Source organism: Perognathus longimembris, chromosome 17 (assembly GCF_023159225.1).
Source record: "Perognathus longimembris pacificus isolate PPM17 chromosome 17, ASM2315922v1, whole genome shotgun sequence".
Classification (NCBI taxonomy): Eukaryota; Metazoa; Chordata; class Mammalia; order Rodentia; family Heteromyidae; genus Perognathus; species Perognathus longimembris.
Window position 1 is genome coordinate 40798886 of NC_063177.1, and position 23202 is coordinate 40822087.

A 23202-nucleotide genomic window follows, 5' to 3' on the forward strand; every position below is an offset into this window, starting at 1 on the left:
CCAGCCAGCCTACCTTTAAGGCACAAACGAGTTCCTTAGCCTTCTGATCCTCAGTCATCCTTTTTTTTTTTTTTTTTTTTTTTTTTTTTTTTGGCCAGTCCTGGGCCTTGGACTCAGGGCCTGAGCACTGTCCCTGGCTTCTTCCCGCTCAAGGCTAGCACTCTGCCACTTGAGCCACAGCGCCGCTTCTGGCCGTTTTCTGTATATGTGGTGCTGGGGAATCGAACCTAGGGCCTCGTGTATCCGAGGCAGGCACTCTTGCCGCTAGGCTATATCCCCAGCCCCTCAGTCATCCTTTTGAATGGGAATTGTAATCATTTCTACCTAGTAGGGTTGTTGCGACGATTAAAGTAAATAATGATGTGGATAATCTGGTTGCAAGTATGCAAGTATGTAATAAGCAGTGGGGACGTCGCTGTTCTTCCCTTAGGTAATGCGAGCCTTTCTGGGGCCACCATCATGGTGGGCAAGTTCCTCCAGAGGCGGAAGCAGATTGCTCGCTCTCTCTCTCTCACAGTTACCCACTGGTCCCACTGGTTTTGATTTTGTGAATGACAGCCTAGATCTTTCCTTCTTCCTCAGTCACTGGACTCCCCACAGCTGAAGACTGTTCCCAGCCAACCTTTCTTTCATGCTATTTCATTACTTCTGGTTGTCATGGCTCAAGTTCTGCTGTGCACATTCAAATCCTCATGGAAGCAGTTCTGCAGCCTCCTCTTGGTCCTCTCTGGCTTGCTTCTTTCTCTATCGCGTGCCCAGAGAGGACTGGACACTTCACACAAGGACCTCATCACCCAGGGGACAGCACGGGTTGGCCCCTGGTTGGAACCATTTGTTGAGTCTTCTGATTTAAGGAGACTTCAGAATGAGCTGTGGGCTCCTTTTCACTTCTTTCCCTCTTCCTCTTTCTCTATCCCGCCCCCCCACCTTTGACAAGGTCTTGCTATGTAGTCCAGGTTGGCCTTGAACTCAAGATCCACTCTCCGCAGACTCCCAAACAACTGGGATTACAAGTGTGCACCTCTGTGCCTACATCACTTCCTTTTTTTTTTTTTAAACAGAAATTTCTGCCTAACCAGATTTCTCCATCCTATTCTTATGTAACCAACTTTCTGGAACCTAAGCACAGGATTTAGCACTTTTCCCTGGTGAATTTCATCTTGCTGGTTTCAACCCAACTTTCCAATCTGTCAAGGCTGCTTTGAATCTGCTTCAGTCACCCATTGTATTGGCGTCCCTCCCTGCCCATCTGCAGAGTGAAGAGTGACTTCTTCTGCCTCCCCTCCAGGAACTCGTGTTGATGCCAGCCAGCCCAGGGTCAGGATGGAGCTTTGAGACACCCTGTGGAGCTCTCCTTCAGCTTTAGCAGAATTGTTCAGGTCTAAATCTGGATCTCTCTGATCCAGGTCATATTTCTTCCTTGTCTATAAGGACACATGCCAAATGCTTTGCTGGATCAAGATAAGTTGTTTGGGGCTATCCAATCCCAAGGTTGGAGTGGAGAGGGAATTGGCTGGTGTTCAATCATCATGGCTTAATCTTTTCTTAAATGTTTACACTCACCCAACTAGAAACCGGTTCCAGAACTTGTCATGCATGGATGTCAGATTATTCTTTTCAGAATTTACTTTTTGTGAGTGTGCCAGCCCTAGGGCTTGAACTCAGGGCTTTGGCACTGTCCCTGAGCTTTTGTGCTCAATTCTAGTGCTCTATCTACCATTTAAGCCCCAGCTCCACTTCTGGCATTGGGTTGTTAATTGGAGATAAGAATCTCACAGGCTTTCCTGTGTGGACTGGCTTAGAACTGCAATCCTCAGATCTCAGCCTCTTGGGTAGTTGGGATTACAGGTGTGAGCCACCAGTACTCAACTCAGCATTTACTTTTTTTGGGGTGTGTATGCCAGTCCAGGAGCTTGAACTTAGGGCCTGAGCACTGTCCTGGCTTCTTTCTGCTCAAGGCTAGCACTCTATCACTTGAGCCACAGCTCCACTTCTGGTTTTTTCTGTATATGTGGTGCTGAGGAATCGAACCCAGGGCTTCATGTATGCAAGGCAAGCTCTCTACCACTAGGCCATATTCCCAGCCCAGCATTTACTTTTTGTGAGGTAAATTTGTACATCAATGGCTTCCCCATCATTTAATGTCCAGTTCAAAGTTCTACCCAGGGCTCACCCTGTAATCTTACCTACTCAGGAGACTGAGATCTGTGGATCGAGGTTCAAAGCCAGCTTGGCAAGAAAGTCAAGAAAGTCCGTGAGACTTTTTTTTTTTTTTTTTTTTTTTTGCCAGTCCTGGGCTTGGACTCAGGGCCTGAGCACTGTCCCTGGCTTCTTCCCACTCAAGGCTAGCACTCTGCCACCTGAGCCACAGCGCCCCTTCTGGCCGTTTTCCATATATGTGGTGCTGGGGAATCGAACCGAGAGCTTCATGTGTAGGAGGCAAGCACCCTTGCCACTAGGCCATATTCTCAGCCCCATCCATGAGACTCTTAGCTCCAATTAACCACCAGAAAACTGGATGTGGTGCTGTGGCTCAAGTGGAAGAGTCCTAGCCTTTAGCTGAAGAGCTCTGGGACAGTGTCCTAGCCCAGAGTTCAAGCCCTACGACCTACAACAAAAAGCATAGTTCTAACCAGGGCCACAAGGTATGCCCACTTTTCTGCTCTCCCCTGATTGTCTAACATTATGTCTGGCCCTTTGCCTGCTCCCCTCACCTCAGAGCCATCTTCCCTGACCACAATCCATAAAATGGCAGTGCCCCAATACCCTCATGCATTCTAGCACTGTTTCCTTCCCTTCCCTTCCACATACAGCTCTGGCCACCACCACCACATATTGATTTCTTGGTTTAAACGTAAGTCCCAGAGGGCACCATTTGCCACTTCATCCTGGCACTGGAACAACAACACATGGTAGATGCTCAATAAACACAAGTTAACAAATCCTTCAGGATACCAGGGAACACCCACTGTTGTCTCCCAACTCCATTCTATGCAGCTGGAGGGTAGTCTTATACTCCTTCCCCCTTTCCTAACAGAGGAGCGCTCTCAGTGGAGAAGAGGAGGCAACATCTGCTATCCCCTCCTTGCTATGACACTGTCCTCAGGCTGAGAGATTAGGCAGCTCCCCTCTTTTCCTCCTCACTGTAAACACAGGTTGAAAGCCTATTTGGGGAGAGACAGGGAAAACATGTTATTTTCTCATGCCGTGCATCATCTGGAGGTTTGTTTATCCAAAGCCATGAAAAATATACTTCATCTATTTTTATTTTGACAGTACTCAGAACTTCATGCTTGTTTCACTACTTGAACCATGTCTTCCGCTTTTTTGTTCTCATTAATTTTTAGATACAGTTTTGTGGTATTTTTTCCCAGGGCAGGCCTTAAGCTATGATCTTCCTACTAAGGCCTTCCTTGTAGCTTTGATTACAGATGGGAACCTCCTCCATATCTGGATTATTTGCCTTAGCTGTCGTGTGTGTGTGTGTGTGTGTGTGTGTGTGTGTGTATGTGTTGGTCCTAGGGCTTGAACTCAGGGCCTAGGAGATAGCACCAAGGCTGACACTCTACTAGTTTAGGAACAGCTCTATTTTTGGCTTTTTTGTGGTTAATTGGAGGGGAGAGTCTTACAGCCTTCCCCCCTCCCCCAGGCTAGCTTCAAATCACAATCCTTAGATCTCAGCCTCCTGAGTAGCTAGGATTATAGGCATGAGCCACTGGTGCCCAGCCTGAGCTGTCTATTTTTTTTTTGGCCAGTCCTGGGGCTTGAACTCAGGGCCTGGGCACTATCCCTGAGCTTCTTTTTTCTCAAGGCTAATACTCTACCACTTAAGCCACAGCGCCACTTCCAGCTTTTTCTGTTAATGTGGCACTGAGAAATTGAACCCAGGGTTTCATGCATGCTAGGCAAGCACTCTACTGCTAAGCCACATTCCTATCCCCCTGAGCTGTCTATTTGTGTGTGTGTGTGTGTGTGTGTGTGTGTGTGTGTGTGTGTGTGTGTGTATACCAGTACTTGGCTTGAACTCAGGATCTTGTGATATCATTTGGCCCTTTCACTCAAGGCTGGCATCTGCCCCTTGAGCCACACCCCTGTTCCAGCCTTTTGCTGGTTAATTAGAGATAACAGTCTCACAGGTTTGTCTGCATGGGTTGGCTTTGAACTAAGATCTTTAGATCTCAGCTTCCTGGGTAGCTAGGATTACAGGCATGAGCCACCAGCACCTAGCTCTGAGCTGTCTTCAAACTGCCATCCACTCCATCTCTGATTCCTGAGTATTTCTGATTATAGGCATGAACCACTGTACCACCAAAAAATACATTTTAAAAAGCTTCCCAGTGGAACCCAGTCTTCCTTCTCTGGGGCTCCCAAACCCATTCCTACTACCTACATCCAACACCCTCACCCTCCTTCAGTATCACCCAGAAACCCTGTCTGCCATCCTTTCTCCCTCACTCCCTCAATCTTGCCACACCCACCCTCTACTCCCTGACAGTAATTCGCAGCCTTTATCCTGGCAGAGACCCACTCTGTCCTGCTCCCCACTCCAAGCATTCCACAGTCCCTTTCCCTCCTCTTGTCCCAAGGGGAGGCAGCACTCTGGGTTTGGGGGATCTGCTTCTTTATTATGCAGCAGGAAAGGGAGAAAGACTCCAACCATGGAGGTCAGAGCCAGGAGACAATTAGCTGGAGATGGAGCAAGTGCCAGCCCCCCACCATCCCACTATCACTCCTCCTCTTCATCTTCCTCTAGGGGTGGCCGATTCCGCTTGAAGAAGCCAACCTGGGGATGTGCAGGGGTCAGGTTAGAGAGATCAGAGCCCCAATGAGGAAGAAGCTAGAATCCGGCAAGCCACCAAGGCCTCTCCCTGGACCAGAACAGAACTTGAGCACACACAGGTCTTTCCTCATTTATAGATAATGCATGTAACAAGAAGTTGGGTTTAAAATGCGGGGGGCAGGTTCTCCCATGTATTTTTCTTAAATACTGGAGGTTGTGACTTATGGTTGTTTATTATAGGTCCAATATAGGTTTTCCCTAAACGCACCATGTCTTCTCAAAGCATGGACCTAGTTACCCAGGTGCAGAGCAGCAAGTGGCCCTCCAGAGTCTGCCTTCTACCTCCATCACTCAAGGGGAAGATAGACCAGAGGAGGAACTGAGCCCTTTCCTCAGCAGCCAGTTCTCCAAGGTAGGCCTCATTGCCTGTGACTTCCTTGCAGGGAGAAAAGGCTCTCCCAGGGGAATGGACCCTGGGTGGGAGAGATCCTCAGGAGAATGACATTCCAAGAGTGCACACCTTCCTGCTTCCTAGTCTGTACCCACTTGGGGACTCTGTCACCCTTCCCACCTTACCTTCCACATGAGCAGGACCAGGAGGGTGAGCAGCAGCAGGCCACCTAGCACGCCCACCAGCATCCACCAGATCGGGACGGCCCTTTCCTCCAAGGCACGCAGCAGCTGGGTCTGCACCTGGAGGCAAATTCCATGTCCCCTCAGTCCCTTGACACCTGCCTCTCAAGACTCCAACCTGGGCCCTGTGACTCCTAGCCAAACCACCTTCCAGCACGACCCCTCAGCCTCAGGGAGGCCCTGGGTGACCCAGAGTCCTGCAGTGTGCTTTTCCACCTGGGATCCCCCTCACTCACCAGAGCGTCCCCACTAGGCAGACCAAGCGCAGGAACAGCGTAGGGCAAGGAGGAGACGTTGAACCATCCGTGCGACTGCAGCACAAACGGCTCCAGCGGCCTCTGCAGGCAGCAGGGGTGCAAGCCACTTTACATCACCCACAAGGTCCTAGCCCTGGACGCCCTGCTGGAGAGCCCCGCCCCTGACTTTACCTAGCCCCGCCTACAAGGTAAATCTGGTCCTGGCCTCCACCAACCTCTTGAAGCCCCGCCCACGTCCAGAGCAACCCGCTCCTGTAGGCTCCGCCCCTCCACCATAAGGCCCGGCCCACCCTATCCCCTCCTCACCTCTCGGAAGCTGGATAGCTGCAGGAAGCCCAACACCGTGACCATGGCCCGCTGCCCACGTGTCATCTCCTGCAGCTCACACTGCACCACTGTACAGGGTGCTGAGTCGCAGCTCTGCGGGGACTTGACATCAGTCCCCCCGCTCCTCTGGGTCCATCCCCCTTTTACGCCCTCTTCACCTCAATGAGCCAACACAGCCCCTCACAGAGAGTGAGGACTCTCCAGCCACCCCCTCAGGAGGAGTCTTGGATTCAAGCTTCACCTCTATGTGTGCTTGCTTAACAGTCTCTGACATGCAAGGCTGGAAGGAGGGAGTCGTCAAGGGGTTACCCAGAATCTGGGTAGCCCTTGCTTTGACCTTTTAAAATGTACTGAGAAGGGGCTGGGAATATGGCCTAGTGGTAGAGCTCGCCTCTTATACATGAAGCTCTGGGTTCGATTCCTCAGCATCACATATACAGATAAAAGCCAGAAGAGGTGCTGTGGCTCAAGTGTAGAGTGCTAGCCTTGAGCAAAAAGAAGCCAGGGACAGTGCTCAGGCCCTGCGTCTATGCCCCAGGACTGGCAACAAAAACAAAACAAATAAACAAAATAAAATGTGCTGAGAAGCTTAAGAATCCAAGTGTCCCAGGCCCACCCTACATGCCAGTCCAGCATCATCTTTCAAGTTTATCTGGAGAACTCCGTGGGAGCAAGAGAGACCCCAGAGAGGCCCACATCCCACACCCAGCGGTTCTCCCTGCCACCCATCCTCTCTGTCTCCCAGGCCCCAGTGAGGCCCCAACTGGAACCCACAAAGCCTGCTCACCACCAGAACTGGCTCCTGCTCCCCCAGTGGCTTCGGCCCACGCAGGACAGCCTGTCTGCGCTCTCGCTTGTGATGTGCCGGGCCAGTGGGGGAAGGGCTGGGGGTGGGTAGCCTCCACTCCAGCTGGGGGGCAAAGACACAGTCACTTCTCCAAGTCTACACTCTCATCTCTGAGGTGAGCTAGCCAGAGATCTGGGGATGTCCCAAAGCTCCTTCTCCCACCCCGGGCCTCTCACCTTGAGGGGATTGGGGGAGGGCTGTGGGGAGCACTGGAGGCCCCCCTGCGGCTGTATGTCCAGGATGTAGAGCAGGTCAGAGGGCTGAGACTGGCCAGGGAGGTAAATGCTGAGGCTGAGGCCACTCACAGTGCCAGGGCCATCATTGTGGAGCTGGAGGGTGGTGACAGGGTGAAGGGGCTCAGCACACAGCCCGCAGGTCCCAGGACCATCTCACCCTAGCCTAGGACATGCAGGCTCCTCCATACCTCATACGTATGCTCCACCCTGAGGACCGAGGTGTCCAAGCCATTCTGCTCCTTGTCACCTTCTTCAGCTGCCACCACCAATGAGGCTGGAAAGGAGTTTCTAGGGGTACCCATGCCCCAGAGTGAGTCAGGCTTGTGAGGAATACTCCATGATTGGCTGAACTGTTTTTGTTTCATTGTTGTTTGTTTGTGTTTGGTACTTAGAACCTGACACATGCTACCTTACCCCTGAGCTATAGGGGGTCCCCAGTTCCCCACCTGAGTGGTAGAGTGCTGCCTGCCATCTCCTTTTCCCACTCCTGGCCTCTTACCCTCGAAGCTCCACTCTGGCATCCGCCCGGACTGGCACATCCAGCGGTACTGCCTCGCTGTTTGGATTCTGGCTGTTCTTGCTGGAGGGGGGCGGTGAGAAGAGGCAAGTGAGGCACACCAGATCTTTTTAGGATGGCGCCAGAGTTTTGAAAGGCTCAGAGAGAGCTACTAACTTCACAAACAGCTGCCACGCCAAAGTCAGACCTGGGGAAGAGCTTTCTTGAAAGCCAGGCACCAGTGGCTCATGGCTGTAATCCTAGCTACTCAGGAAGCTGCTATCTGAGGATCAAGGTTCAAAGCCAACTCAGGCATGAAAGTCCAGGATATTCTTATATCCAATTAACCACCAAAAAGCTAGAAGTGGAGGTATGGCTCAAGTGGTAGAGCACCAGCCTTGAGCTTTAAAAAAGCTACAGGACAGCACCGAGCCCCTGCATTCAAGCCCCAGATTAATAAATAAGATAGATGAACAAGAGCTTCCTTGAAAGCTCCAAGACTAGAATGAATAATTTTTCTTTTTTCTTTTTTTTTTTTTTTGGTACTGGGGATTGAACCCAGGGCTTCACACTTGCTAGGCAAATGCCTAGCACTTGAGCTATGCCCTTGCCCAAGACTAGAAACTTGTAACTAGAAGTTAGACCTGGGAAAGAACTTTCCCCGTAGGGCTTTAAGACTAGGTAGAAGTCTCTGAGGACCAACAAGACGTGTGAGGAGCAGACCTGTATGGGAGTCTGCATGCCTCTGAGGGAGGAAGGGTGGCAGGTGGGGAATACCCGAGTCCAGTACCTCCTGACTTGCAGCTGGAAGGACACAGACTCCCCAGCCTCTTCCAGGTTCCCCACACTCACCAACATTGTGATTCTTATCTGGGAGAGGGGAGAGCTAAAGTGAGTGCACAGACACTCCCCTGGATGTGCCCTCCAAGGCCGCCCTTGTTCTCTCCATTCACCCCCACTCAGAGATGACGCTCCTGCACTCGCCCAGGAACGTGCAGCTAGCAAGTGTGAAGACCAGGATGGCAAGTCCAAGCTTCCCCCTGCAGCTCCTCCCCCTGCCCAGGAGGGTCTCACCTGGGCATCTTTCTTCATGGGGTTACCCAGCTCACACAGCACCACCCTGCTCTCATTCTCCTTCTTCTGGTTGCAGATGAGCCTCTCCAAGCCCTGCAGGGAGCAGTTTCAGAGTCAAAAGTGGGTTCCCCTGTAGCCAGTGTATATTTCAGCTTCTGGCAAGTCCACAAACATCTTGTGTGATTCACGCTTATAATCCTAATGACTCAGGAGGCTGAGATCTGAGGATCTTGGTTTGAAGCCAACTCAAGCAGGGAAGTCCACAGGTAGAGGCTATAATAGAGTTCTTCAATTTTGTGGTATTATTAAGTGTTCTACACACACACATATATCTATACATATTAATATTAATTGCATCTTTCCAGCAAAGCACAAAAGAATTGTGAGCTCAGAGCTGGGAGTGGGGGGGAGTCAAAGCTCTGCCCAGGGTGAGGCCTCACCTCCATGTTGCTGAGGGCCCTCATGTAGTGCGCCCCGGGGGGCAGATGCACAGCCAGCTCTGCCTCATAGGCCCCCTCGCCCTCATTGGCTGCCTCCATTTGCAGCTCCAGCACATTGTCAGCTCCGATTAGTAGAGGGGAGCCCTTCCTGTAGGGGACACAGGGTGAGGTTGGCGAAGCTGGATGTGGGAAGAGGAGAGGGAACCCAGGTGAGGAGGGGGTCTGATAGGGCAGGGGAAGAAGAGTGGGAGGTCCTCTCACACAGTGGCATTGAGCTGAAGCTGGGGCACGCACAGATCATCTTCACCACAGTCCAGGATGATCCGGGTCTAAAAGACAAATCAGGGTCGGAAAACCACCATAGGCTCTGGACTCACAGCACAGCTTCTGAATAAGGGACCCCAGGATGAGGAAGGGAGGGGAGTCGTAGGGCTTTGCAGTTGATGGTAAAGTCCGGGACAATGTTAGGCTGTAGTATTTGGATATTGGGGATATCTAGGGCTTCACTGGGACTTGGGAGTGACATCAGGGTTTGGGGATTTATGGTGCAATTTGTGCACTAATCTTGCCCTTCTGTTGGGGATCTCACACTTCCCCTGCCCCGTCCCTGCCGTTCCCCACCTGTTCCTGGACATGGGTGTCTCCGTGCAGCACGACAGCAGGTGCCACCCCAGTCTCCGGGGTGGGCAGGGACACGTTGAGGCTGAGCACGATGGGGCTCAGCTTGTCCCGGAAGTCTGCCTCATCCTAGCAGGGGGGCAAGTGTCAGGCCATCATGCACTAACCTTTGCCGGTCAGTGAGAACCATATGCTGGCTCCACAGTGCCCATCCAGTGCCCTGGGGCTGGGCACCCCTGTAAACCCAACCCAGACGTACTCGAAGGAAGGCTGTGGTAGTGTGGCAGGTGGGGCTGTGACTTCCGCTAAGGTCCAGTCTCAGGGTGAGACTCGCCTGTTGAGACTCCAACAGGAGAATTCGTCTCCCCTGGCGGGGCTTCTGACGGTCCAGCTGCAGCTCAGCAGTTAGATCTGACAGGAAAAGCAGGAAGGGTCAGAATCTCCCAGGCCTAGCTCTATAAGGAGGAAGCTAGGCCAGCCACCCTACCCGTACTCCCCAGGCTGCTCACGAAGTTTCTGAGGAATGTTGTGCCCAGTGGCTCCCACGCACATCTGGACAGTGAAGCTGCAAAGATGTGAGTGGGTTGAGGGGCAGGAAGCTCTGGAAGCCCCAGCTCCTGCCTAATCCATGCCCTCTTCCTCCTCACCAGCTCACAGGGGTCTTGGTGGGCTGCAGGACACAGTTCTTCAGAGCAGGATTCAGGGAATCTTGCACCAGCAGCTGGACAGTGGCCATCACTACCGGCTGAGCTCTGATAGGATGAAAGAGGCTTGTCATTGTGTCTCTCCTGGCTTACCCCCTTACCCACTCCCAGGCCGGTGCTCACCTGTATACAGCCACCTTGTTGACCCCATAAGCTCCTACCAGCAGGTCTGCAGATATTGGGGGAGAAGCATTGGGGACCAGAGATGGCAATTGGAGAAGGTCTGGGGTCCTTATCTTTTCAGAGGCTCCCCACACTGCTTTCCCCTCTGGAGATTCCATCCACCCCTCCACCTCCTGGCATCCTACTTAGAGAAGGCAGAGCCCCCAGGGGCTACTAGGTCATACATGGGCCCAGTTGTGACTCAAGAATTCCAACAAGGTCCAAAGACCTTTCTGTCATAGCGGAGGCGCACCTGGGTATCCATTGTCATCAATGTCTATGGAACCTCGCAGGGAGAAGCCAAAACCAGAGCCTGTGGGAAAGGGGCTGTCTAGGACCTGGGAGGGGCGTGCGCTCAGCCCCTCACTCTGACCCAGGAACACCAGCACTTGGCCTCGACCATCTGGACCCCCATAGGGGGCAGCCACTGCAACATCTGGAAAGAGTGACACACAGGGAGCAGAATTCAGTCCCCAGGAGACGCAGTGATACTCTCTTACCTACTACTCTGGGGGAACCCCAGGAGGTCAGACTAGCACAGTCTGGGTCAAGGCAGTCACTACCCTGCCCTCTGGGAGTAGACAGTCTAGCAGGAGAGAGACTGGTCAAGTAGATTTTTTTTTTGGGGGGGGGGCCAGTCCTGGAGCTTGAACTCAGGGCCTGAGCATTTTCCTGGCTTCTTTTTGCTCAAGGCTAGCACTCTACCACTTGAGTCACAGCGCCACTTCTGGCCCTTTCTATATATGTGGTGCTGAGGAATCGAACCCAGGGCTTCATGTATATGAGGCAAGCACTCTTGCCACTAGGCCATATTCCCAGCCCCTCAAGTAGAATTTTTATAAGAACTCTAATAGTGTGGGAAATATAGTGACAAGACTTCATTTACTTCTGACAATTAGGCACTATTATTCTCATTTTAGATGCAAAAACTGAAGTCAGGTATGGTGGTGTACAGTTGTAATCCAGCCCTAGGGAAACTGAGGCAGAAGTATCAAGAATCTGAGATCAAAAAGGCAGGTGCCAGTGGCTCATGCCTGTAATCCTAGCTACTCAGGAGGCTGAGATCTGAGGATTGAGCTTGAACTCAGAGCCTAGTGGATGTCCCTGAGCTTTTCTGCTCAAGGCTAGCATTCTAACACTTTGAGCCACAGCTCCACTTCTGGTGTTTGGGTAATGGAGATGAGTCTCATAGACTTCTTTGCCTGGGCTGGCTTCAAATCACAATCCTCACATTGCAGCTGAGTAGCTAGGATCACAAGTGTAGCCATTTCTTCTTTACCAGGCCTCTGGGTGGGGTACTTCACCCCAAGCACCCATGACGACCTTCTTGTGGCTCACTCTCCTATTTCCCTGCAAAATCATTTTCCTCCACATTCAACACATTGCCTTATTCTTCCAAATTACAATGAACTTCCATGGCCTCTATTTCCTTTCCATGATCATCTTGTTTCCTCTCACAGTCAAACTGCCTGAAAAAGTAGTCTACACACTGCCTCTAATACTTCACCTCTATTCATACCTTGCCCCATGGCAAAGTTCCAGCTTCCATTCCTACAACACCCCAGGTTAGGTCCTGTCACTATCACCACTGACCCTCTTTTTGCCAAAGCCCATGGATGTCTCTTCAAGCCTATCTAATTGTATCTTTCAGTATTATCAAGAGCTGCTGCCATGCCTCTTCTTTCTGCTCCAAGTTCTCTTCCCTGCAGTTGTGAGTCATCTGATCTATTCCCCCCCCCAATCTTTTTTTTTTGTTTTTCTTTTTGCCAATCCTGGGGCTTGAACTCAGGTCCTGGGCTGGGCACTGTCCCTGAGCTTCTTTTGCTCAAGGCTAACACTCTACCACTTGAGCCACAGCGCCACTTGTGGATTTTTCTGTTTATGTGGCACTGGGGAATCGAACTCAGGGCTTCAGGCAGGGCTACTGCTAAGCCACATTCCCAGCCCCACTCTTGCTTTTTTTCCTAGATTCATCTTCTCTGGGTGTCCCTACGTGTTCTTGCATCCCAGGTATCTATCCTGGGCCTCTTCTCCATTCACTCCATTCATAGGCTCCATATCTCATCTTCTTTCCTCAGTTTTCTCTCACTCGACTCTCCCTCATGGACTGGGGAGAAGCAACAAACAGTAGATGATTCTCTGCATGTTTTCTCCTACTGCTCTCAGGCCCTTCACCTCCTTGCACCTTTAGACTTGTGGCATGGCCTTAGCTTCAAGCAATGAAGAACACCACCAGTACCTCAACTCTTCTTTCTCCCTTACCCCAGATCTCATCTCCCATCAAGTCCTAATAACCCAAGTCCTAAATATCTGCAAAGTCATCTCATCACGAATTCTACCGCCAAACGCTGTGTCCAGGTGGTTATCTTGCCGGGCTTAAGGCAAAGACATGCACATCCTATTAGTCTTATTAGAACTCTGCTCTCCACTTAGTAGATTTTCTTTAGGTCCAAGACCAGGACTCAAACTCGGTATTTGACACTTTCACTCACTGGCTAGTGCTCTACTGATTGAGCCATGCTTCTAACCCCAGAAGCCAGGGTTTTAAACCATTTTGGGATGAAAAAACACATATCTGATGAGGTCATTGTTTAAACCTGTCCTGACTCCTGCTGTCCTGTCCTCAGTTCAAGTCTAGCTTTAATTTTTTCCCAGTACTAGGGCTTGAACTTTAGCTGTCCTTTACGTGCTGTCCTTTAGCTTTTTACTCTAGGCTGGTGCTCTACCATTTGAGCCACACCTCTACTTCTAGCTTTTTGGTGGTTTACTGGAGATAAGTGTCTTATAGGCTTTCCTGCCCCAGCTGGCTTTGAACCTCTACCCTCCCATCTTAACCTTCTGAGTAGCTAGGATTACAGGTGTGAGCCATTGGTGTAAGATTGAAGTCCAGCTTTTTCTTGGGGCTGTTAACCTTCCTGCAGCAAATGGAGCTCCTCTCTTCCCTCACCATTGTAGCCATCCCGGTTGAGATCACCCAGGGGTGCAATAGTGGAGCCAAATCGCCCATAGAGCTGTGTGCCGGTCAGCAGGAGACTAGGAGGTCCCAGTCCATGGGGACTTCGGGGCTGCAGGAATAAGTACACTCGCCCCACCTCAGCCAGCTTGCGGTCAGCTCGGCTTTCCATGTACAATGGAGCACCCACCAGCAGGTCGTGTCTCCTGCGGGACAGATGGGTGCTTAGGTGGGGTTGGGCTAGAAGATGCCGGGGATGAGTGCCAAGTCTTGCCCACCCTTGCTGCCTGCCTTGCCTGCGTGGTCACATGAGATTGGGGAAGGGAGAGATGGGGGGTAGCTCTTGCCTCTGATAACTGGGGACCCTCATTGGGCACGCACGGAGCATTCCCCCTACTCACCCGTCCCCGTTGACATCAGTGACCGCCACTGAATGACCAAAATATGATGCCATCTGCAAGACAAAGAGCATCTTAGCTCTCCTCAGCACTAGACACCTACTGGACATCCACCCTCACATCCCATGAAACATTCTGGGGTTTCAGCTTCCTGGCTTTCGCCACTTGGGTACCTGATCCCTACCTGCTCTCCATGCAGCCGGTGCAGTGTCTGGTAATGTCTATCCAAAATTTCCACCTGCACGGAGGGATGCATTGCGATTCATCATTCTTACTCCCTCCGCAGCCTCCCGAGCCCAGAGAGGAAGGGCAGGAGGTATGGAGGTGTGGGAAATTAACCCGAGGACTGGGTTCTGGGGCTTCAATGTTGAATAGAGGGACAAGGGGCACTCACCGCTCCCAAGGTCCAGCTCCAAGTGGGGGCACCGAAGATATACTCTGGAAGGAGTGAGGCTCAGAGAATGAAATCCTAAGAACATATTTACTCCCATCGGCCCATTCTGCACCCAGGGGAGACTTTGGGAGAGATGATTCTCCCTGTGGGTTCCCCACTTGCTGCCCCTGAATGGATTTCTTACCTGTAGTGCTTGGATTTCCATCAAACTCACCGATGGCCACCGAGTACCCTGAAGACAGCACAGTTAGTGTTTTTGGAAATGTAAAGCAAGAAGAAAGAAGGAGGGGACAGAGAGGCCACTCAATGCAAACCCTGCAGATGGGAAACCTCAGGTCAAGACCTGCTGGAGGACACACAGCAAAGCCAAGGTGGAAAGGGTAAGGTGGGGAGCATAGGAGTTGGGTAGGCTTTGGGGGAAGCAGTTGAGGCAGAAGGATAGCCTGGTAGGGTTGGTGGATGGCCCCTCAGGGGTAGGGCCTGACCAGCTTGGTAGGCAGTGGAAATCCTGGAAGGCAGGTAGGTGCCAGAGTTACCCCGGTAGCCATCGTAGTAATCCATGTTGCTGGAATCGTAGGTGAAGCGCTGGCTGGGAACGTGCCACAGAAGGGTACCGGGGCGATAACTTGAGATGATACTGGCAATTGGAGCCCTGACCAGGAGGCCTAAGGCATAAAAGATGGAAGGCACAGGAAGTGTAAGGAACCAATTACCTGAGGTCGCCCCAGACCATGAGATGAGAGAGGGTTGTACCACCAAGGCACATACCTAAGAAAAAATAGCCACCAGGGGCTCCAAGCACCAACTCCCCGGCCTGAAAGAGAAATCACGGTGGTGAGAGGGGCAAGGACTCTCCCCATCACCCCCCACACCTAGGAACGAACTTCAGGGCCGCGGAGTCGCTAGGCAAGCTGTGCTCCCAGCACTTTTCTTTTTCCTCCTCCTCCCTTCTACCCCTTCCCCTCCCCCCCTCCTCTTTCTCCTTTTTTTCTTTTTCCCAGATACAATCTTGTGCTAACTGCTCGGGCTGGCCTCTGACCATGAACCTCTTGTTTCCACTTCCCGGTAGCTGTTGTTTGTTTTCGGTGGCACTGGGGTTTGAACTCAGGCCTTGGGGGGTACTATTTTGTTCTCCCTCTATGCTCTTCCTTTTTTTTTTTTTTTTGTTCGCAGGATCACGCTATGTAACCCAGACTGGCCTCGAACTCGACATTCCACAGCCTCAGCCTCGGCGAGTGCTGGGATTACTGGCAAGGTACCAGCGACTTCTGCATCTCACTTGCCTGGGTGACCGCAGCGCTGAAGCCTGCTTCGCAGTACCGCTTGTCTCCGCCTGGAGGAGGCAAGAAGCGTTCAGCAAACGGGGCGGGGGGGGGGCGGGTTTATGGGGTGGGGGCGTGGCTTCGAAGGGCGGGGCGGGGCCAGGAGCAAGGCGGGCGCCGGTTGGAAAGGACGGTCTGCGACACTGGAGGAGGTGTGGGCTTAAGGGTCAGGCTACGCAGAGCCCAGGGGAGAGCAGCACTTACTAAAATCACTTTTGATGTACACCGAGCTCATGGTGTTGGCCCTGCAGGGTGAATACTCTGCTCGGCCCCCGCTTTGAAGTTGAGCCACGTAGCAGCCGCCCACCGGCGCCTTTTCGGCCTCCTCGGTTCTGTCGAGGGCGTTCCAGTGCTGCCAGGGGGCGCAGGCCTGGAACAGGGCCACCGGAGAGTCGGCAAGCACGCCAGGCGCGAGACTCGCGCTGCCCCCCCCCCCCACGCATGCACGGGGCGCCCCGGCTGCTCCCGGGGTCCTGGCTGCAGTGCCCACCACAATGACGTCGTTCCAGCTGACCACAGAGGCGCCAAGTCCTTGCCGGGCCTTGAAGGTCTGAAAAGTCTGGGAGCCTACGTTTCGGGTCTCATCCCCTGGAGGTTACAAGAAAAGAGGAGGAACACTGAGGCCGGGCTGTCCACGGTCCTTTGGTCTCCCCCCCCATCCCCCCACCCCATCCCCTTCATGCCTGGGACTCACTGAGGTCGAAGGGCAGCGAGGTGCACTGGCCGCCCTCAGCCTTCCAGGGACACAGGAACACGCCACCTGTCTCCTCCTGGCTCGGGCCCAGGGTCCGCGGGGCGCCCACCACGATAGCTACGCTGCATAGGAGAGTTGGATGAGCCCAGCTCAGATGACTCTGCATCTGGCGGGGTGCCTGGCACCGGGAGCCTACATCATCTAGGACGACCTCTTCAATGTATGGACAGTGAAATGGACCCTCAGATAATTCACACGCGACTCAAACCACCTGGTCTGATTTGAGGACAAAGAGCTGGATATATGTACTGATAAAGGCCTCCTAAATTCAGTTGGCAAGTCTTCAATCACCTACTCTCCACAAAAACCAGACCTTTAGCTCTGGGTGCCCGTGGCTCAGGCCTGTAATCCTAGCTAGTCAGGAGGCTGAGATCTGAAGATCCCTGTTCAAAGCCAGCCCAGGCAGGAAAATCCCTGGTACATCTTATGTTCAACAAACTACTCAGAAAAGTCCAGTGGCTCAAGTGGTGGAGTGCTAGCCTTGAGCACAAAGAGGTTCAGGGGCAGCACCCTGAAGTTCAAGTCCCAGGACTGGGAGGGAAGGAGGGAGGGAGGGAGGGAGGGAGGGAGGGAGGGAGGGAGGGAGGGAAGGAGGGAGGGAGGGAGAGAGAGCGAGAGAGAGAGCTTGGCAGACAGGTTTAAACCTAGATTTGCCTTATGGAAAAAAAAAAAAAAAGAGGATATCAATGCTGTCAAAAGGAGTGAATGTGGGCTGGGGATATGGCCTAGTGGCAAGAGTGCTTGCCTTGTATACATGAAGCCCTGGGTTCAATTCCCCAGCACCACATATACAGAAAACGGCCAGAAGTGGCACTGTGGCTCAAGTGGCAGAGTGCTAGGCTTGAGCAAAAAAAAAGAAGCCAGGTACAGTGCTCAGGCCCTTAGTCCAAGCCCCAGGACTGGCAAAAAAAAAAAAAAAAAAAAGGAGTGAATGTAATATATGTATGAGAAACATTTATCATAGCTCCTCCCAAGAGCATTTTAAAAAATATGCTGTACATACTGGGCACTGGTGGTTGACACCTCTAATCTTTTTTTTTTTTTGCCAGTCCCGGGCCTTGAACTCAGGGCCTGAGCACTGTCCCTGACTTCTCTTTTGCTCAAGGCTAGTACTCTGCCACTTAAGCCACAGCGCCACTTCTGGCTGTTTTCTATATATGTGGTGCTGAGGAATTGAACGCATGGTTTCATGTATACAAGGCAAGCACTCTTGCCACTAGGCCATATTCCCAGCCCAGACACCTCTAATCTTAATTTCTGAGGAATGCTGAAATCTGAGGATTGCCGTTCAAAGCCAGGCGGGGCAGGAAGTCCATGCGAGTCCTTTTTTTTTTTTTGCCAGTTCCAGGGGCTTGAATTCAGGGCCTGGGCACTGTCCCTGAGCTTCTTTTGCTCAAGGCTAGCACTCTACCACTTGAGCCACAGCACCTATTCCAGCCTTTTCTGTTTATGTGGTACTAAGGAATGGAACCCAGGGCTTTATGCATGCTAGGCAAGCACTCTACCACTAAGTCACATTCCCAGTCATCCATGAGACTGTTATATAAATCTGCAATTAGCCACCAGAAAACTGAAAGTGAAATTGTAGCTCAAAGTGGCAGAGTGCTAGCCTTCAGCAAAAGAGCTCAGGGACAATACCCAGGCCCCGAGTTCAAGTTGCATGACTGACAAAAAAAATGCTGTACATACATGTGTATCTACACATATGTAAGTGTGTGTGTGTGTCCCACAGTTGTGCCCATGGGACCAGTGCTTGTGGAAAGGAGGAAAACACAGCAGGAGGGAGAAGAGGAAGTAAATGATCCAACACCCCAGGAGCTCTGGAGCCAAAGTACCTTCTCGAATGGTCAAGTGGGGCCCTTACACCCCTATACTTCTCATTTGTCAGTCATTGAAAGTGAGTCTCCCTCTTGGGAAAGGGACTTCACTTTGGATGAAGTGGCTCTCCCCAGCAGAGAAAATTCCCCTCTGTGGTCGTCGCTTGAAGCTCTCTGCCATTACAACTCCTCAAAGCTGAGTATTGCAGGGTCTACCACAGTAAATCATTCACAGCGACACAGGATGGTCATGAAAGTTTGGTTTTAAAGCCTGATTAATACCAATCATTAGTGACATATTACTTCTCAAATATCTATAATTTGGATAGGGATGAGAGAAATGGAGTAGACAAGAGTGGTGAAGCTGGATAGACAGATGGGAGTTTTGCAAATCAACTCAAGATGTGCACTTCTATGTAAGAGGAACCAGAACCATAGAACTAACAGTTATTTGAGGAAAAAATAACACATCAACTTTTGTACTCTTCAGTATCCATCTCTCCATGGGGACCCCTCCAACACTCTCACCAGAACCTGTTCCTTCCTCAGCATTCCTGACAAAGAGCTCAGTCCCAATGAGCCTGGACTCTACCTTGCACAATGGCTACCACAAATGGAGAACTAGCGGCCCACAGAAGCAGAGATACTCACACTTCCCCCCATGGCTCACCTCCCATGGCTGTCCTTGTGAAAGTCCACTGAAAATCCAAAGTGGCTGCCATTGGGGCCCGTATAGAAGGTGAGCTGCGCTGGGTTCAGGTTCAAGGCCCAGGCTGGAGGGGCAGCACCAGGTCCCAAGAACAGTGGTGCCCACTCAAGAAGCCAGAGGGCATTTAGTGGATACAAAGCTCTGGCCATCTTCCTTCTCCCAGTGTTTTAAGCAGAAATGGCTCAGCTCGTTCCTCTCCTTTAAGTTTCCACCACAGGAAGTGTTTTCTTATCAAACTAGAACTCAGTAACTTGCTGAAAAGCAGGCAGAGTGCAGGGCTATGGCCCCTGGTCCACATGGTCTCTAGGATTGCCTGGAAGGGGGTGGGGCTACCCTGGGGACAGTGTTGATGGTTGAAAGCTATTGCTCCCCTTCTGTCTCCTGACAGTTTATCCCCAAGTCCTGCGGCTTCTACCCCTCAACTCCATCTCTTGAACCTTATCCTATCTCCACTTCTACCATGCTAAACTAGTCCAACTACCATCATTTTCTCTTTGGGATAGTGCAACTGTGAACTAGCCTCTACTATCCCACTCTGGCCCAGTTTTACAGATCTTTCCACCCTGTCAGCTGGCTGCACTGCTGTTAAGACTTTTATGACTTGGCCAGAGATGGGGGAAGGAGTAAGGAAGCTGTTCTCTCTTGATTAGACCTGAGGCTGCCATCTTTTTGATTAAGGCATTTATCCACTTCCTCCTTACAGGCCCTTGGGAAGCCTCAGCCAGCCATATTGGTGCTGCAGTTTCCTCACTCCTCCATAAACCTAGGTCTTACTGCATGGTCACAGTGGTACAGCCTGTACTGGGGTAAGGGCAGTGGATGGATCCTGGACTAAGGGGCAGAGACAAAGACAAAGTGGAGATGGGGGATTCTGCTCACAGGCTTTGAGATTATGCACTAGCTGTTCAATTGAATGGCTTCACTCCTAGGGGAGAACAAGCTTCCGTTGTATAGTCCTAGGATCTAGTCAAGATGTACTAGGCATTGCCGAAAGACAAAACAGAGGCATGCACATCTATAAGGGACTGAAGATGGCACCATATGGTGGTAAAGTGGAAAGAGACAAATTTTGATGTGTATATATAATTTTTTCAGGGCTGGGTATTGATCATAAGGCCTCATACATGCTAGACAAAGCTACCACTGAGCTATAGTTCAAATGCAACCTAATTTTTTTTGGCAGTCCCGGAACTTGAATTCAGGGCCCAGGCACTGTTCCTGAGCTTCTTTTCTTTTGCTCAAGGCTAGCATTCAACCACTTGAGTCACAGTACTACTTCTGTTTTTTTCTGTTTATATAGTATTGAGGAATTGAACCCAGGGTTTCATGCACACCAGGCAAGCACTCTACCACATTCTCAGCCAGCAACCTAAATTTTGATCTAATTTTCTGATCAAACTTAACCACTTCTATATACAACTCAGCTTCCCTGTGGCACCCCCTCCCCCCTCTGGTATTGTGGTTTGTACTCAGGAGCATGTGCTTGCTACCTGAGCTACAACATTAACTCAAATTACATTGTACTCTGTTCAAGGTACTGAGGTGACCAAGGATACATAGATAACCATCCAGGACCCTCAGTCCAGAGTTAACACAGAAGGGTCAACAAGCACGCTTTGAAAGAGAGAGATCAGGAAGTGAATCTGTGAAATAGGTATGATTATAACCATTTCATGCAGGTAAAACTGTGGCAAAAAGTTTTAGGTAATTTTCTAGTGTTTATACAGCCAATGGAGGGCAAGACTATGATTTAAAGACAGATTGCCTTTTGTGTTTTAGGCATAGAAATTATATAAGCATAGGGAACAACACATAAGTCAATATTAAGGATGGGCAGCAGGACTCAGCAGAAACTTTAGATTGAAGCAGGAAGGTGGAAAGGAACAGAGTTCAAATCACAGGAGGTTCTTGAATGCTATGTTAAAAAACCTGGACTTTAATCCATAGATGAACCATAAAGATTTTATTATTTTGCCAGTCCTGGGGCTTGAACTCAGGGCCTGAGCACTGTCTCTAGCTTCTTTTTGCTCAAGGCTAGCACTCTACCACTTGAGCCACAGCGCCACTTCTGGCTTTTTCTAAATATGTGGTACTGAAGAATTGAACCCAGGGCTTCATGTATTCAAGAGGCAAGCACTCTACCACTAGGTCATATTACCAGCTCCACCATAAATATATTTTTTTTCACCATAAAGATTTTTAAAGTCAGAGAATAAGAGACTAAATGATCAACTGTGCTCCAATTTGGAGCACATTATACGGGCTGCCTGTGGAGAGAAGGGCAGGCTTTGTGGGAAGATGGGCAGTCTTCAGGGTTAAAGGCAGGGAGGCCTGCACCAGGACACTTGTGGTAAGAACAATAGATAGCAGAGATCACAGCAACAGGATCTGGATGTGGTAGGGATGTGTCATCGGTAATTCAAAGCTTTGGTGCCTGGTAGGACAGTGGAACCATTAACTTAAACTGGAAATACAGGAGATTTTGGTGAGAGGAGTTTGGACTATATGCACTATATGTCAAAGAGATGATTTGGTGCTGACATCTTGTTCCCACTTTTCTCAGCCTATGAGCCAATCATTCTTTCAATGAATTCATTAAAAAAAAATTTTTTTTGGCAAGTCCTGGGGCTTTAACTCTGGACCTGGGCTCTGTCCCGGAGCTCGTTTTGCTCAACCTAGTGCTCTACTTAAGCTACCACTCTACTTCCAATTTTCTGGTGGGTAACTGGACATAAGAATTTCACAGTACTTCCTGCCCAGGCTGGTTTTGAATCATACTCCTCAGATCTCAGCATCCTGAGTAGCTAGTATTACAGACATGAGCCACCAGCACCCAGCTTGTTCATGAGGCTCCAATTAACTACTAAAAAGCCGGGAGCAGAGCTGTGGCTCAAGTGGTAAGAGCACTAGCCTTCATCACAAAAGCTCAAGGGACAGTGCCCCAGCTGAGTTCAAGCCCCAAGGACTGGCACACACACACACACACACACACACACACACACACACACACACACACACACATTTAACATGAAGAATCAGCCTCCATCTTCTCAGAACTCATATTTTACTAGGAAGTGGTGAATACAAAATGAACTGCACAGCTTCTGAAAATGCATATAATTAACATGGGACAGGCAATTAGATGCTAGGGTGAGGCCATTCAGGAAAATGTTGCAACAATCCAGATATGGACTGACATGGGGCGGTGAAAGTATCAGTCGCAAATAAAGCCTCATTGTCATCAAAGATTAGATGAGTACTTCTGATTCCAGCCGAGGTGATCAAGGCCCTATCAGAGGAAGACAGTTGCACACTAATTTCACAAACAGGCCTGTCTACCTCCTTCACCTGCCATTTTGCTTGTTCTTGGGAAATTATTTTCGTTTTTCAACACCACTACTGAAAGCACTAATCCTTATTATTTTAGGAAAACAAGCAGATATGAATACTCAACCCAAAGTTTAAGGTGCGGGGAGAACCTAGGTTTATGGACAGGAGAACACACTGGTATCAAGACAGTAGGAAAGAAATATAGACATTGCACAGTTCCTTCTTGAAAGGCTGGAGAAGGGAAACTAATTATCACTGCAAACCTGTGACACCTTTCCATGCTAAACCGTCCCTGAGATTTCCTCATGTGGATCAGAAGGGATTTTTTTTTTTTTTTTTGCCAGTCCCGGGGCTTGAACTCAGGGCCTAAGCACTGTCCCTGGCTTCTTTTTGCCCAAGGTTAGCACTCTACCACTTGAGCCACAGCACCACTTCTGGCTTTTTCTATGTATGTGGTGCTGAGGAATCAAACCCAGGGCTTCATGTATATGAGGCGAGCACTTTACCACTAGGCCACATTCCCAGCCAGAAGGGCTTTTATCGTCTCAGTAACAATGGAGCTTATTTCCTTATACCACGTGGAGGCAGGCCCTCCAACACTGTAGTGGAACTAAAAGGTTGAGGATAATAGTCAATCAAGCCTGCAGGGTAAAGGCCTCCTACAATCCCAATGACTTTAAGTTAATCCAAAAATCCCAAAACTCAAATCTGGAAACTTTGAATCTACTTAGTGAACACTTACATGCTATATATATTCTACTACACACATTATCGATCTAAAAGAGCAAAATAGAAGAAAATCGTGTGGCAAAGTAGTGGAAATGGAGTCACACTGGAGACCAAGAAAAAAAATGGATGAGTCCTTCCCACAACCATCTTTCCCCCTCTCATTGGACAGCCTGAGCTTTAGAAGCAGTCCAAACATCTCAAACTTGTTTACAAGCAGCATCT

At 50.4% G+C, this 23202-nt stretch overlaps 1 protein-coding gene across 2 annotated transcripts; it reads right to left on the minus strand.

Annotated features, from left to right (window-relative positions):
• Nucleotides 1–4612: 4612 nt before the first annotated feature.
• Itga2b (integrin subunit alpha 2b) lies at nucleotides 4613–20108 on the minus strand. 2 transcript variants are annotated; one of them, XM_048366348.1, is made up of 30 exons: nucleotides 18883–20108; nucleotides 16336–16457; nucleotides 16132–16229; nucleotides 15846–16011; nucleotides 15603–15652; nucleotides 15088–15133; nucleotides 14856–14984; nucleotides 14504–14551; nucleotides 14320–14363; nucleotides 14110–14163; nucleotides 13929–13981; nucleotides 13522–13733; nucleotides 10828–11010; nucleotides 10536–10581; nucleotides 10356–10460; nucleotides 10218–10273; nucleotides 9968–10119; nucleotides 9712–9837; nucleotides 9352–9419; nucleotides 9091–9238; nucleotides 8651–8743; nucleotides 8367–8446; nucleotides 7580–7660; nucleotides 7269–7368; nucleotides 7021–7173; nucleotides 6785–6907; nucleotides 5977–6090; nucleotides 5650–5751; nucleotides 5357–5473; nucleotides 4613–4783 (listed from the first exon to the last, which is right to left on the minus strand). In XM_048366348.1, the coding sequence occupies exons 1-30, from the start codon at nucleotides 19068–19070 to the stop codon at nucleotides 4727–4729; spliced, it is 3114 nt and encodes a 1037-aa protein (XP_048222305.1). In that variant the 5' UTR covers nucleotides 19071–20108; the 3' UTR covers nucleotides 4613–4726. The 2 variants fall into 2 exon arrangements, with proteins under 2 accessions (XP_048222305.1, XP_048222306.1); XM_048366349.1 differs by lacking the exon at nucleotides 5357–5473.
• Nucleotides 20109–23202: the final 3094 nt, after the last annotated feature.